This window comes from Taudactylus pleione, unplaced genomic scaffold (assembly GCF_031769625.1).
Source record: "Taudactylus pleione unplaced genomic scaffold, aTauple2 ptg002507l, whole genome shotgun sequence".
Taxonomy (NCBI): Eukaryota; Metazoa; Chordata; class Amphibia; order Anura; family Myobatrachidae; genus Taudactylus; species Taudactylus pleione.
Genome location: NW_028286890.1, coordinates 112,377 through 127,254, shown reverse-complemented (window position 1 = coordinate 127,254; position 14,878 = coordinate 112,377). Strand labels below are relative to the sequence as shown.

General features: G+C 42.8%; 1 protein-coding gene across 10 annotated transcripts in view; it reads right to left on the bottom strand.

Annotated features, from left to right (window-relative positions):
- CNTRL (centriolin) overlaps positions 1 to 14,878 on the bottom strand; it is a 107,286-nt gene that overhangs the window by 26,357 nt on the left and 66,051 nt on the right. For 9 of the 10 annotated variants that reach the window (XM_088466117.1, XM_088466120.1, XM_088466115.1 and 6 more), the window contains one exon: positions 9,287 to 9,579. In XM_088466117.1, coding sequence (XP_088322243.1) covers positions 9,287 to 9,579 — 293 coding nt within the window. The remainder of the gene's footprint in view (positions 1 to 9,286; positions 9,580 to 14,878) is intronic. The other variant, XM_088466118.1, reaches the window with a different exon arrangement.

The following is a 14,878-nucleotide window of genomic DNA, read 5'->3' as shown; positions in this document are numbered from 1 at the left end:
GACATATCGCTCACACAAACACAACGTGTCATATCGCTCACAAACACAACGTGACATATCGCTCAAACACAACGTGACATATCGCTCAGACAAACACAAAGTGACATATCGCTCACGTAAAACACAACGTGACATATCGCTCACGTAAAACACAACGTGACATATCGCTCACGTAAAACACAACGTGACATATCGCTCACACAAACAACGTGACATATCAATCACACAAACACAACGTGACATATCAATCACACAAACACGTGACATCGCTCACAAACACAACGTGACATATCGCTCACAAACACAACGTGACATATCGCTCAGACAAACACAACGTGACATATCGCTCAGACAAACACAACGTGACATATCGCTCAGACAAACACAAAGTGACATATCGCTCACGTAAAACACAACGTGACATATCGCTCACGTAAAACACAACGTGACATATCGCTCACGTAAAACACAACGTGACATATCGCTCACACAAACAACGTGACATCAATCACACAAACACAACGTGACATATCAATCACACAAACACAACGTGACATATCGCTCACAAACACAACGTGACATATCGCTCACAAACACAACGTGACATATCGCTCAAACACAACGTGACATATCGCTCAGACAAACACAACGTGACATATCGCTCAAACACAACGTGACATATCAATCACACAAACACAACGTGACATATCAATCACACAAACACAACGTGACATATCAATCACACAAACACAACGTGACATATCACTCAAACACAACGTGACATATCAATCACACAAACACAACGTGACATATCAATCACACAAACACAACGTGACATATCAATCACACAAACACAACGTGACATCTCAATCACACAAACACAACGTGACATCTCAATCACACAAACACAACGTGACATCTCAATCACACAAACACAACGTGACATATCAATCACACAAACACAACGTGACATATCGCTCACACAAACACAACGTGACATATCGCTCACACAAACACAACGTGACATATCGCTCACACAAACACAACGTGACATATCGCTCACACAAACACAACGTGACATATCGCTCACACAAACACAACGTGACATATCGCTCACACAAACACAACGTGACATATCGCTCACAAACACAACGTGACATATCGCTCAGACAAACACAACGTGACATATCAATCACACAAACACAAAGTGACATATCGCTCACACAAACACAACGTGACATATCAATCACACAAACACAACGTGACATATCGCTCAGACAAACACAAAGTGACATATCGCTCACACAAACACAACGTGACATATCAATCACACAAACACAAAGTGACATATCAATCACACAAACACAACGTGACATATCGCTCAGAGAAACACAAAGTGACATATCAATCACACAAACACAACGTGACATATCGCTCAGACAAACACAAAGTGACATATCGCTCACACAAACACAACGTGACATATCAATCACACAAACACAAAGTGACATATCGCTCACACAAACACAACGTGACATATCAATCACACAAACACAACGTGACATATCAATCACACAAACACAACGTGACATATCAATTACACAAACACAACGTGACATCAATCACACAAACACAACGTGACATCAATCACACAAACACAACGTGACATATCAATCACACAAAGACAACGTGACATATCACACAAACGCAACGTGACATATCACACAAACACAACGTGACATATCAATCACACAAACACAACGTGACATATCAATCACACAAACACAACGTGACATCACACAAACACAACGTGACATCAATCACACAAACACAACGTGACATATCAATCACACAAAGACAACGTGACATATCACACAAACACAACGTGACATATCACACAAACACAACGTGACATATCAATCACACAAACACAACGTGACATATCAATCACACAAACACAACGTGACATATCAATCAGAAAATGCAACGTGACATATCAATCAGAAAATGCAACGTGGTAACATATCAGACAAAATGCAACATAAAAATAAAAATCAAATAAGACAAAATGAAATGCAACAAATAGATATATATATTTTTGGTGTCCAAGATGGTTTTCCCACTTTTTCATGTACTTCTGGCACTTACTGTAAGAAAGTCACACAACCTTGCCGCAAGTCCAGCAAATCCGTATTTGTAATTGAATCTCACATTGTGAGGGTGTAACAGTTAGCAATATGCCTATTTTTTTTATTGTAGTAGCACATGAGATAAGGATAGGCATAGCCCGTTATTGTAGTAGCACATGAGATAAGGATAGGCATAGCTCAGTATTGTAGTAGCACATGAGATAAGGATAGGCATAGCTTGTTATTGTAGTAGCACATGAGATAAGGATAGGCATAGCCCGTTATTGTAGTAGCACATGAGATAAGGATAGGCATAGCTCAGTATTGTAGTAGCACATGAGATAAGGATAGGCATAGCCCGTTATTGTAGTAGCACATGAGATAAGGATAGGCATAGCCCGTTATTGTAGTAGCACATGAGATAAGGATAGGCATAGCTCGTTATTGTAGTAGCACATGAGATAAGGATAGGCATAGCTTATTATTGTAGTAGCACATGAGATAAGGATAGGCATAGCTCAGTATTGTAGTAGCACATGAGATAAGGATAGGCATAGCTCAGTATTGTAGTAGCACATGAGATAAGGATAGGCATAGCTCAGTATTGTAGTAGCACATGAGATAAGGATAGGCATAGCTCAGTATTGTAGTAGCACATGAGATAAGGATAGGCATAGCTCAGTATTGTAGTAGCACATGAGATAAGGATAGGCATAGCTCAGTATTGTAGTAGCACATGAGATAAGGATAGGCATAGCCCGTTATTGTAGTAGCACATGAGATAAGGATAGGCATAGCTCAGTATTGTAGTAGCACATGAGATAAGGATAGGCATAGCTCAGTATTGTAGTATCACATGAGATAAGGATAGGCATAGCTCAGTATTGTAGTATCACATGAGATAAGGATAGGCATAGCTCAGTATTGTAGTATCACATGAGATAAGGATAGGCATAGCTCAGTATTGTAGTAGCACATGAGATAAGGATAGGTATAGCCCGTTATTGTAGTAGCACATGAGATAAGGATAGGCATAGCCCGTTATTGTAGTAGCACATGAGATAAGGATAGGCATAGCTCAGTATTGTAGTATCACATGAGATAAGGATAGGCATAGCTCAGTATTGTAGTATCACATGAGATAAGGATAGGCATAGCTCAGTATTGTAGTAGCACATGAGATAAGGATAGGCATAGCTCAGTATTGTAGTATCACATGAGATAAGGATAGGCATAGCTCAGTATTGTAGTAGCACATGAGATAAGGATAGGCATAGCTCAGTATTGTAGTAGCACATGAGATAAGGATAGGCATAGCTCGTTATTGTAGTAGCACATGAGATAAGGATAGGCATAGCTCGTTATTGTAGTAGCACATGAGATAAGGATAGGCATAGCTCAGTATTGTAGTAGCACATGAGATAAGGATAGGCATAGCTCGTTATTGTAGTAGCACATGAGATAAGGATAGGCATAGCTCAGTATTGTAGTAGCACATGAGATAAGGATAGGCATAGCCCGTTATTGTAGTAGCACATGAGATAAGGATAGGTATAGCTCGTTATTGTAGTAGCACATGAGTTAAGGATAGGCATAGCCCGTTATTGTAGTAGCACATGAGATAAGGATAGGCATAGCTTATTATTGTAGTAGCACATGAGTTAAGGATAGGCATAGCCCGTTATTGTAGTAGCACATGAGATAAGGATAGGCATAGCTCATTATTGTAGTAGCACATGAGATAAGGATAGGCATAGCTCAGTATTGTAGTAGCACATGAGATAAGGATAGGCATAGCTCAGTATTGTAGTAGCACATGAGATAAGGATAGGCATAGCCCGTTATTGTAGTAGCACATGAGATAAGGATAGGCATAGCTCAGTATTGTAGTAGCACATGAGATAAGGATAGGCATAGCCAGTTATTGTAGTAGCACATGAGATAAGGATAGGCATAGCCCGTTATTGTAGTAGCACATGAGATAAGGATAGGCATAGCCCGTTATTGTAGTAGCACATGAGATAAGGATAGGCATAGCTCAGTATTGTAGTAGCACATGAGATAAGGATAGGCATAGCTTATTATTGTAGTAGCACATGAGATAAGGATAGGCATAGCTCAGTATTGTAGTAGCACATGAGATAAGGATAGGCATAGCTTATTATTGTAGTAGCACATGAGATAAGGATAGGCATAGCTCTGTATTGTAGTAGCACATGTGATAAGGATAGGCATAGCTCAGTATTATAGTAGCACATGAGATAAGGATAGGCATAGCTCTGTATTGTAGTAGCACATGAGATAAGGATAGGCATAGCTCAGTATTGTAGTAGCACAAGAGATAAGGATAGGCATAGCTCAGTATTGTAGTAGCACATGGGATAAGGATAGGCATAGCTCAGTATTGTAGTAGCACATGAGATAAGGATAGGCATAGCCCGTTATTGTAGTAGCACATGAGATAAGGATAGGCATAGCCCGTTATTGTAGTAGCACATGAGATAAGGATAGGCATAGCCCGTTATTGTAGTAGCACATGAGATAAGGATAGGCATAGCTCAGTATTGTAGTAGCACATGAGATAAGGATAGGCATAGCTTATTATTGTAGTAGCACATGAGATAAGGATAGGCATAGCTCAGTATTGTAGTAGCACATGAGATAAGGATAGGCATAGCTTATTATTGTAGTAGCACATGAGATAAGGATAGGCATAGCTCTGTATTGTAGTAGCACATGTGATAAGGATAGGCATAGCTCAGTATTATAGTAGCACATGAGATAAGGATAGGCATAGCTCTGTATTGTAGTAGCACATGTGATAAGGATAGGCATAGCTCAGTATTGTAGTAGCACATGAGATAAGGATAGGCATAGCTCAGTATTATAGTAGCACATGAGATAAGGATAGGCATAGCCCGTTATTGTAGTAGCACATGAGATAAGGATAGGCATAGCTCAGTATTATAGTAGCACATGAGATAAGGTTAGGCATAGCCCGTTATTGTAGTAGCACATGAGATAATGATAGGCATAGCTTGTTATTGTAGTAGCACATGAGATAAGGATAGGCATAGCCCGTTATTGTAGTAGCACATGAGATAAGGATAGGCATAGCTCAGTATTATAGTAGCACATGAGATAAGGATAGGCATAGCTCAGTATTGTAGTAGCACATGAGATAAGGATAGGCATAGCTCAGTATTGTAGTAGCACATGAGATAAGGATAGGCATAGCTCAGTATTATAGTAGCACATGAGATAAGGATAGGCATAGCCCGTTATTGTAGTAGCACATGAGATAAGGATAGGCATAGCCCGTTATTGTAGTAGCACATGAGATAAGGATAGGCATAGCTCAGTATTGTAGTAGCACATGGGATAAGGATAGGCATAGCTCAGTATTGTAGTAGCACATGACATAAGGATAGGTATAGCCCGTTATTGTAGTAGCACATGAGATAAGGATAGGCATAGCTTATTATTGTAGTAGCACATGAGATAAGGATAGGCATAGCTCAGTATTATAGTAGCACATGAGATAAGGATAGGCATAGCTCAGTATTGTAGTAGCACATGGGATAAGGATAGGCATAGCTCAGTATTGTAGTAGCACATGACATAAGGATAGGCATAGCTCAGTATTGTAGTAGCACATGACATAAGGATAGGCATAGCTCAGTATTGTAGTAGCACATGAGATAAGGATAGGTATAGCCCGTTATTGTAGTAGCACATGAGATAAGGATAGGCATAGCTTATTATTGTAGTAGCACATGAGATAAGGATAGGCATAGCTCAGTATTATAGTAGCACATGAGATAAGGATAGGCATAGCTCAGTATTGTAGTAGCACATGGGATAAGGATAGGCATAGCTCAGTATTGTAGTAGCACATGACATAAGGATAGGCATAGCTCAGTATTGTAGTAGCACATGACATAAGGATAGGCATAGCTCAGTATTGTAGTAGCACATGAGATAAGGATAGGTATAGCCCGTTATTGTAGTAGCACATGAGATAAGGATAGGCATAGCTTATTATTGTAGTAGCACATGAGATAAGGATAGGCATAGCTCAGTATTATAGTAGCACATGAGATAAGGATAGGCATAGCTCAGTATTGTAGTAGCACATGGGATAAGGATAGGCATAGCTCAGTATTGTAGTAGCACATGACATAAGGATAGGCATAGCTCAGTATTGTAGTAGCACATGATATAAGGATAGGCATAGCTCAGTATTGTAGTAGCACATGAGATAAGGATAGGTATAGCCCGTTATTGTAGTAGCACATGAGATAAGGATAGGCATAGCTTATTATTGTAGTAGCACATGAGATAAGGATAGGCATAGCTCAGTATTATAGTAGCACATGAGATAAGGATAGGCATAGCTCAGTATTGTAGTAGCACATGAGATAAGGATAGGTATAGCTCGTTATTGTAGTAGCACATGACATAAGGATAGGTATAGCCCGTTATTGTAGTAGCACATGAGATAAGGATAGGCATAGCTCAGTATTATAGTAGCACATGAGATAAGGATAGGCATAGCCCGTTATTGTAGTAGCACATGAGATAAGGATAGGTATAGCCCGTTATTGTAGTAGCACATGAGATAAGGATAGGCATAGCCCGTTGTTGTAGTAGCACATGAGATAAGGATAGGCATAGCTCAGTATTGTAGTAGCACATGGGATAAGGATAGGCATAGCTCTGTATTGTAGTAGCACATGGGATAAGGATAGGCATAGCTCAGTATTGTAGTAGCACATGGGATAAGGATAGGCATAGCTTGTTATTGTAGTAGCACATGAGATAAGGGTAGGCATAGCCCGTTATTGTAGTAGCACATGAGATAAGGATAGGCATAGCCCGTTATTGTAGTAGCACATGGGATAAGGATAGGCATAGCCCGTTATTGTAGTAGCACATGAGATAAGGATAGGCATAGCTCAGTATTATAGTAGCACATGAGATAAGGATAGGCATAGCTCTGTATTGTAGTAGCACATGAGATAAGGATAGGCATAGCTTATTATTGTAGTAGCACATGAGATAAGGATAGGCATAGCTCGTTATTGTAGTAGCACATGAGATAAGGATAGGCATAGCTCAGTATTGTAGTAGCACATGAGATAAGGATAGGCATAGCTCAGTATTGTAGTAACACATGAGATAAGGATAGGCATAGCTCAGTATTGTAGTAGCACATGAGATAAGGATAGGCATAGCTCAGTATTATAGTAGCACATGAGATAAGGATAGGCATAGCTCAGTATTCTAGTAGCACATGAGATAAGGATAGGCATAGCCCGTTATTGTAGTAGCACATGAGATAAGGATAGGCATAGCTCAGTATTGTAGTAGCACATGAGATAAGGAAAGGCATAGCCCGTTATTGTAGTAGCACATGAGATAAGGATAGGCATAGCTCAGTATTGTAGTAGCACATGAGATAAGGATAGGCATAGCCCGTTATTGTAGTAGCACATGAGATAAGGATAGGCATAGCTCAGTATTGTAGTAGCACATGAGATAAGGATAGGCATAGCTCAGTATTGTAGTAGCACATGAGATAAGGATAGGCATAGCTCAGTATTGTAGTAGCACATGAGATAAGGATAGGCATAGCTCAGTATTATAGTAGCACATGAGATAAGGATAGGCATAGCCCGTTATTGTAGTAGCACATGAGATAAGGATAGGCATAGCCCGTTATTGTAGTACCACATGAGATAAGGATAGGCATAGCTCAGTATTGTAGTATCACATGAGATAAGGATAGGCATAGCTCAGTATTGTAGTAGCACATGAGATAAGGATAGGCATAGCCCGTTATTGTAGTAGCACATGAGATAAGGATAGACATAGCTCAGTATTATAGTAGCACATGAGATAAGGATAGGCATAGCCCGTTATTGTAGTAGCACATGAGATAAGGATAGGCATAGCTTGTTATTGTAGTACCACATGAGATAAGGATAGGCATAGCCCGTTATTGTAGTAGAACATGAGATAAGGATAGGCATAGCTCAGTATTGTAGTAACACATGAGTTAAGGATAGGCATAGCCCGTTATTGTAGTAGCACATGAGATAAGGATAGGCATAGCCCGTTATTGTAGTAGCACATGAGATAAGGATAGGCATAGCCCGTTATTGTAGTAGCACATGAGATAAGGATAGGCATAGCCCGTTATTGTAGTAGCACATGAGATAAGGATAGGCATAGCCCGTTATTGTAGTAGCACATGAGATAAGGATAGGCATAGCCCGTTATTGTAGTAGCACATGAGATAAGGATAGGCATAGCTCAGTATTGTTAAGCATCAGTTACACAGAGCACTGAGGAGTTTGAAGTAGTAATCAGTTCATAAGAGTAATTAATAGTAACCAAACTTCATAGTACACCTGCAGTGTGTAATAATTTTACTTATTATATTTTAATTTACTGTTGCTCGATGTAAACTAAAAGTGTCACATTGATATACAAAGAAAATGTATATAGAATTAACAGTAGAACATGTACTTGGGGGAACATAAAGGACACGCACAGTATATGCCCCTTACAGATGCACAAGCAATGTTGCTACATTTTCAAATGTAATAGCAGAAATGCAATATTTCTGTGAGTTGTAGTGATGTACAATTCCTCACCCATAAGCCGCACATACTGTACAGATAAACATGCGCCAGGCCCATACACATACAGCACAGATAAACATGCGCCAGGCCCATACACATATAGCACAGATAAACATGCGCCAGGCCCATACACATACTGTACAGATAAACATGCGCCAGGCCCATACACATACAGCACAGATAAACATGCGCCAGGCCCGTACACATACTGTACAGATAAACATGCGCCAGCAGGCCCGCACACACACTGTACAGATAAACATGCGCCAGCAGGCCCGTACACACACTGTACAGATAAACATGCGCCAGCAGGCCCGCACACTGTACAGATAAACATGCGCCAGGTCCGTACACACACTGTACAGATAAACATGCGCCAGCAGGCCCGTACACACACTGTACAGATAAACATGCGCCAGCAGGCCCGTACACACACTGTACAGATAAACATGCGCCAGGTCCGTACACACACTGTACAGATAAACATGCGCCAGGCCCAGAACCTACCAGATTGTGGTGCGCAGATACGTTGCAGTGAAGCACACCGGCAGGAATGACAGGAAGAGTGAACTGAGGTGGTGGAGGCCCATAGACGTACTGAGTCCCCATAGGTGGGGGTCCATATATAACACTTCCTGGAGCCAGCGGCCTGCCGGCAGAGGCTGGTGGAGCTCCATATATTACAGTCCCTTGTGGGGCAGGAGTACCGTCTGGGAATACAGTATATATAACGGAGCCGGACGGAGGAACAAAGTGACAGGGTGGCGCTACGTCAGCCTCACTACATACTTCATCATCTGCTGGGGAAAAGATGGCAACAAATAAGTGGCACAGAGAAAGAAACAATGGGCGAGGCTGGCATTACAATGACAGGAAAATAGCGGTTTTCTATAAATTAAGCCAAAAAGATGGCGGCTGCTGACCCACGGAAGAGATTGGAGTGTCAGGAGGAAAACCTAAATAAATTCATCCGGAGGCACAGAGAGAGAGATCTCCTCATTCCCCCTATCCAGTATAGCAAGTGATCTCCTGATCCTATACAGTACAGCTAGTGATCTCCTGACCCTATACAGTACAGCTAGTGATCTCCTGATCCTATACAGTACAGCTAGTGATCTCCTGACCCTATACAGTACAGCTAGTGATCTCCTGATCCTATACAGTACAGCTAGAGATCTCCTGACCCTATACAGTACAGCTAGTGATCTCCTGACCCTATACAGTACAGCTAGTGATCTCCTGACCCTATACAGTACAGCTAGTGATCTCCTGACCCTATACAGTACAGCTAGTGATCTCCTGATCCTATACAGTACAGCTAGTGATCTCCTGACCCTATACAGTACAGCTAGTGCTCTCCTGACCCTATACAGTACAGCTAGTGATCTCCTGACCCTATACAGTACAGCTAGTGATCTCATCATTCCCCCTATACAGTACAGCTAGTGATCTCATCATTCCCCCTATACAGTACAGCTAGTGATCTCCTGATCCTATACAGTACAGCTAGTGATCTCCTGACCCTAGTACAGCTAGTGATCTCCTGACCCTATACAGTACAGCTAGTGATCTCCTGATCCTATACAGTACACTCTCCTGCCAGCATTACAGTATGACAGAGAGCAGGCAGACGTGTAGCCATCTCCTGATCCTATACAGTACACTCTCCTGCTAGTATTACAGTATGACAGAGAGCAGGCAGACACATAGCCATCTCCTGATCCTATACAGTACACTCTCCTGCTAGTATTACAGTATGACAGAGAGCAGGCAGACACAGCCATCTCATGATCCTATACAGTACACTCTCCTGCTAGTATTACAGTATGACAGAGAGCAGGCAGACACGCAGCCATCTCCTGATCCTATACACTACACTCTCCTGCTAGCATTACAGTATGACAGAGAGCAGGCAGACACATAGCCATCTCCTGATCCTATACAGTACACTCTCCTGCTAGTATTACAGTATGACAGAGAGCAGGCAGACACAGCCATCTCCTGATCCTATACAGTACACTCTCCTGCTAGTATTACAGTATGACAGAGAGCAGGCAGACACGCAGCCATCTCCTGATCCTATACAGTACACTCTCCTGCTAGCATTACAGTATGACAGAGAGCAGGCAGACACATAGCCATCTCTTGATCCTATACAGTACACTCTCCTGCTAGTATTACAGTATGACAGAGAGCAGGCAGACACATAGCCACCTCCTGATCCTATACAGTACACTCTCCTGCCAGCATTACAGTATGACAGAGAGCAGGCAGACACAGCCATCTCCTGATCCTATACAGTACACTCTCCTGCCAGCATTACAGTATGACAGAGAGCAGGCAGACACATACCATCTCCTGATCCTATACAGTACACTCTCCTGCCAGCATTACAGTATGACAGAGAGCAGGCAGACACAGCCATCTCCAGATCCTATACAGTACACTCTCCTGCTAGTATTACAGTATGACAGAGAGCAGGCAGACACATAGCCACCTCCTGATCCTATACAGTACACTCTCCTGCTAGTATTACAGTATGACAGAGAGCAGGCAGACACATACCATCTCCTGATCCTATACAGTACCCTCTCCTGCTAGTATTACAGTATGACAGAGAGCAGGCAGACACATAGCCATCTCCTGATCCTATACAGTACCCTCTCCTGCTAGTATTACAGTATGACAGAGAGCAGGCAGACACAGCCATCTCCTGATCCTATTCAGTACACTCTCCTGCTAGTATTACAGTATGACAGAGAGCAGGCAGACACATACCATCTCCTGATCCTATACAGTACAGCTAGTGATCTCCTGACCCTATACAGTACAGCTAGTGATCTCCTGATTCTATACAGTACACTCTCCTGCTAGTATTACAGTATGACAGAGAGCAGGCAGACACATAGCCATCTCCTGATCCTATACAGTATACTCTCCTGCTAGTATTACAGTATGACAGAGAGCAGGCAGACACAGCCATCTCCTGATCCTATACAGTACACTCTCCTGCTAGCATTACAGTATGACAGAGAGCAGGCAGACACATACCATCTCCTGATCCTATACAGTACACTCTCCTGCTAGCATTACAGTATGACAGAGAGCAGGCAGACATGTAGCCATCTCCTGATCCTATACAGTACACTCTCCTGCTAGTATTACAGTATGACAGAGAGCAGGCAGACACATAGCCATCTCCTGATCCTATACAGTACACTCTCCTGCTAGTATTACAGTATGACAGAGAGCAGGCAGACACATAGCCATCTCCTGATCCTATACAGTACACTCTCCTGCTAGTATTACAGTATGACAGAGAGCAGGCAGACATGTAGCCATCTCCTGATCCTATACAGTACCCTCTCCTGCTAGCATTACAGTATGACAGAGAGCAGGCAGACACACAGCCATCTCCTGATCCTATACAGTACACTCTCCTGCCAGCATTACAGTATGACAGAGAGCAGGCAGACACATAGCCACCTCCTGATCCTATACAGTACACTCTCCTGCCAGCATTACAGTATGACAGAGAGCAGGCAGACGTGTAGCCATCTCCTGATCCTATACAGTACACTTTCATGCTAGTATTACAGTATGACAGAGCAGGCAGACGTGTAGCCATCTCCAGATCCTATACAGTACACTCTCCTGCTAGTATTACAGTATGACAGAGAGCAGGCAGACACAGCCATCTCCTGATCCTATACAGTACACTCTCCTGCTAGTATTACAGTATGACAGAGAGCAGGCAGACACAGCCATCTCCTGATCCTATACAGTACACTCTCCTGCTAGTATTACAGTATGACAGAGAGCAGGCAGACACGCAGCCATCTCCTGATCCTATACAGTACACTCTCCTGCTAGCATTACAGTATGACAGAGAGCAGGCAGACACATAGCCATCTCTTGATCCTATACAGTACACTCTCCTGCTAGTATTACAGTATGACAGAGAGCAGGCAGACACATAGCCACCTCCTGATCCTATACAGTACACTCTCCTGCCAGCATTACAGTATGACAGAGAGCAGGCAGACACAGCCATCTCCTGATCCTATACAGTACACTCTCCTGCCAGCATTACAGTATGACAGAGAGCAGGCAGACGTGTAGCCATCTCCAGATCCTATACAGTACACTCTCCTGCTAGTATTACAGTATGACAGAGAGCAAGCAGACACATAGCCATCTCCTGATCCTATACAGTACCCTCTCCTGCTAGTATTACAGTATGACAGAGAGCAGGCAGACACATAGCCATCTCCTGATCCTATACAGTACACTCTCCTGCTAGTATTACAGTATGTCAGAGAGCAGGCAGACACATAGCCATCTCCTGATCCTATACAGTACACTCTCCTGCTAGCATTACAGTATGACAGAGAGCAGGCAGACACATACCATCTCCTGATCCTATACAGTACAGCTAGTGATCTCCTGACCCTATACAGTACAGCTAGTGATCTCCTGACCCTATACAGTACAGCTAGTGATCTCCTGATTCTATACAGTACACTCTCCTGCTAGTATTACAGTATGACAGAGAGCAGGCAGACACATAGCCATCTCCTGATCCTATACAGTATACTCTCCTGCTAGTATTACAGTATGACAGAGAGCAGGCAGACACAGCCATCTCCTGATCCTATACAGTACACTCTCCTGCTAGTATTACAGTATGACAGAGAGCAGGCAGACACATAGCCACCTCCTGATCCTATACAGTACACTCTCCTGCTAGTATTACAGTATGACAGAGAGCAGGCAGACACATACCATCTCCTGATCCTATACAGTACACTCTCCTGCTAGCATTACAGTATGACAGAGAGCAGGCAGACATGTAGCCATCTCCTGATCCTATACAGTACCCTCTCCTGCTAGCATTACAGTATGACAGAGAGCAGGCAGACACACAGCCATCTCCTGATCCTATACAGTACACTCTCCTGCCAGCATTACAGTATGACAGAGAGCAGGCAGACACATAGCCACCTCCTGATCCTATACAGTACACTCTCCTGCTAGTATTACAGTATGACAGAGAGCAGGCAGACACATAGCCATCTCCTGATCCTATACAGTACCCTCTCCTGCTAGTATTACAGTATGACAGAGAGCAGGCAGACACATAGCCATCTCCTGATCCTATTCAGTACACTCTCCTGCTAGTATTACAGTATGACAGAGAGCAGGCAGACACATAGCCATCTCCTGATCCTATTCAGTACACTCTCCTGCTAGTATTACAGTATGACAGAGAGCAGGCAGACACGTAGCCATCTCCTGATCCTATACAGTACACTCTCCTGCTAGTATTACAGTATGACAGAGAGCAGGCAGACACATAGCCATCTCCTGATCCTATACAGTACACTCTCCTGCTAGCATTACAGTATGACAGAGAGCAGGCAGACACAGCCATCTCCTGATCCTATACAGTACACTCTCCTGCTAGCATTACAGTATGACAGAGAGCAGGCAGACACATACCATCTCCTGATCCTATACAGTACACTCTCCTGCTAGTATTACAGTATGACAGAGAGCAAGCAGACACATAGCCACCTCCTGATCCTATACAGTACACTATCCTGCTAGTATTACAGTATGACAGAGACAGGCAGACACATAGCCATCTCCTGATCCTATACAGTACACTCTCCTGCTAGTATTACAGTATGACAGAGAGCAGGCAGACACAGCCATCTCCTGATCCTATACAGTACACTCTCCTGCTAGTATTACAGTATGACAGACAGGCAGACACAGCCATCTCCTGACCCTATACAGTACAGCTAGTGATCTCCTGACCCTATACAGTACAGCTAGTGATCTCCTGACCCTATACAGTACAGCTAGTGATCTCCTGATTCTATACAGTACACTCTCCTGCTAGTATTACAGTATGACAGAGAGCAGGCAGACACATAGCCACCTCCTGATCCTATACAGTACACTCTCCTGCCAGCATTACAGTATGACAGAGAGCAGGCAGACACATACCATCTCCTGATCCTATACAGTACACTATCCTGCCAGCATTACAGTATGACAGAGAGCAGGCAGACACATACCATCTCCTGATCC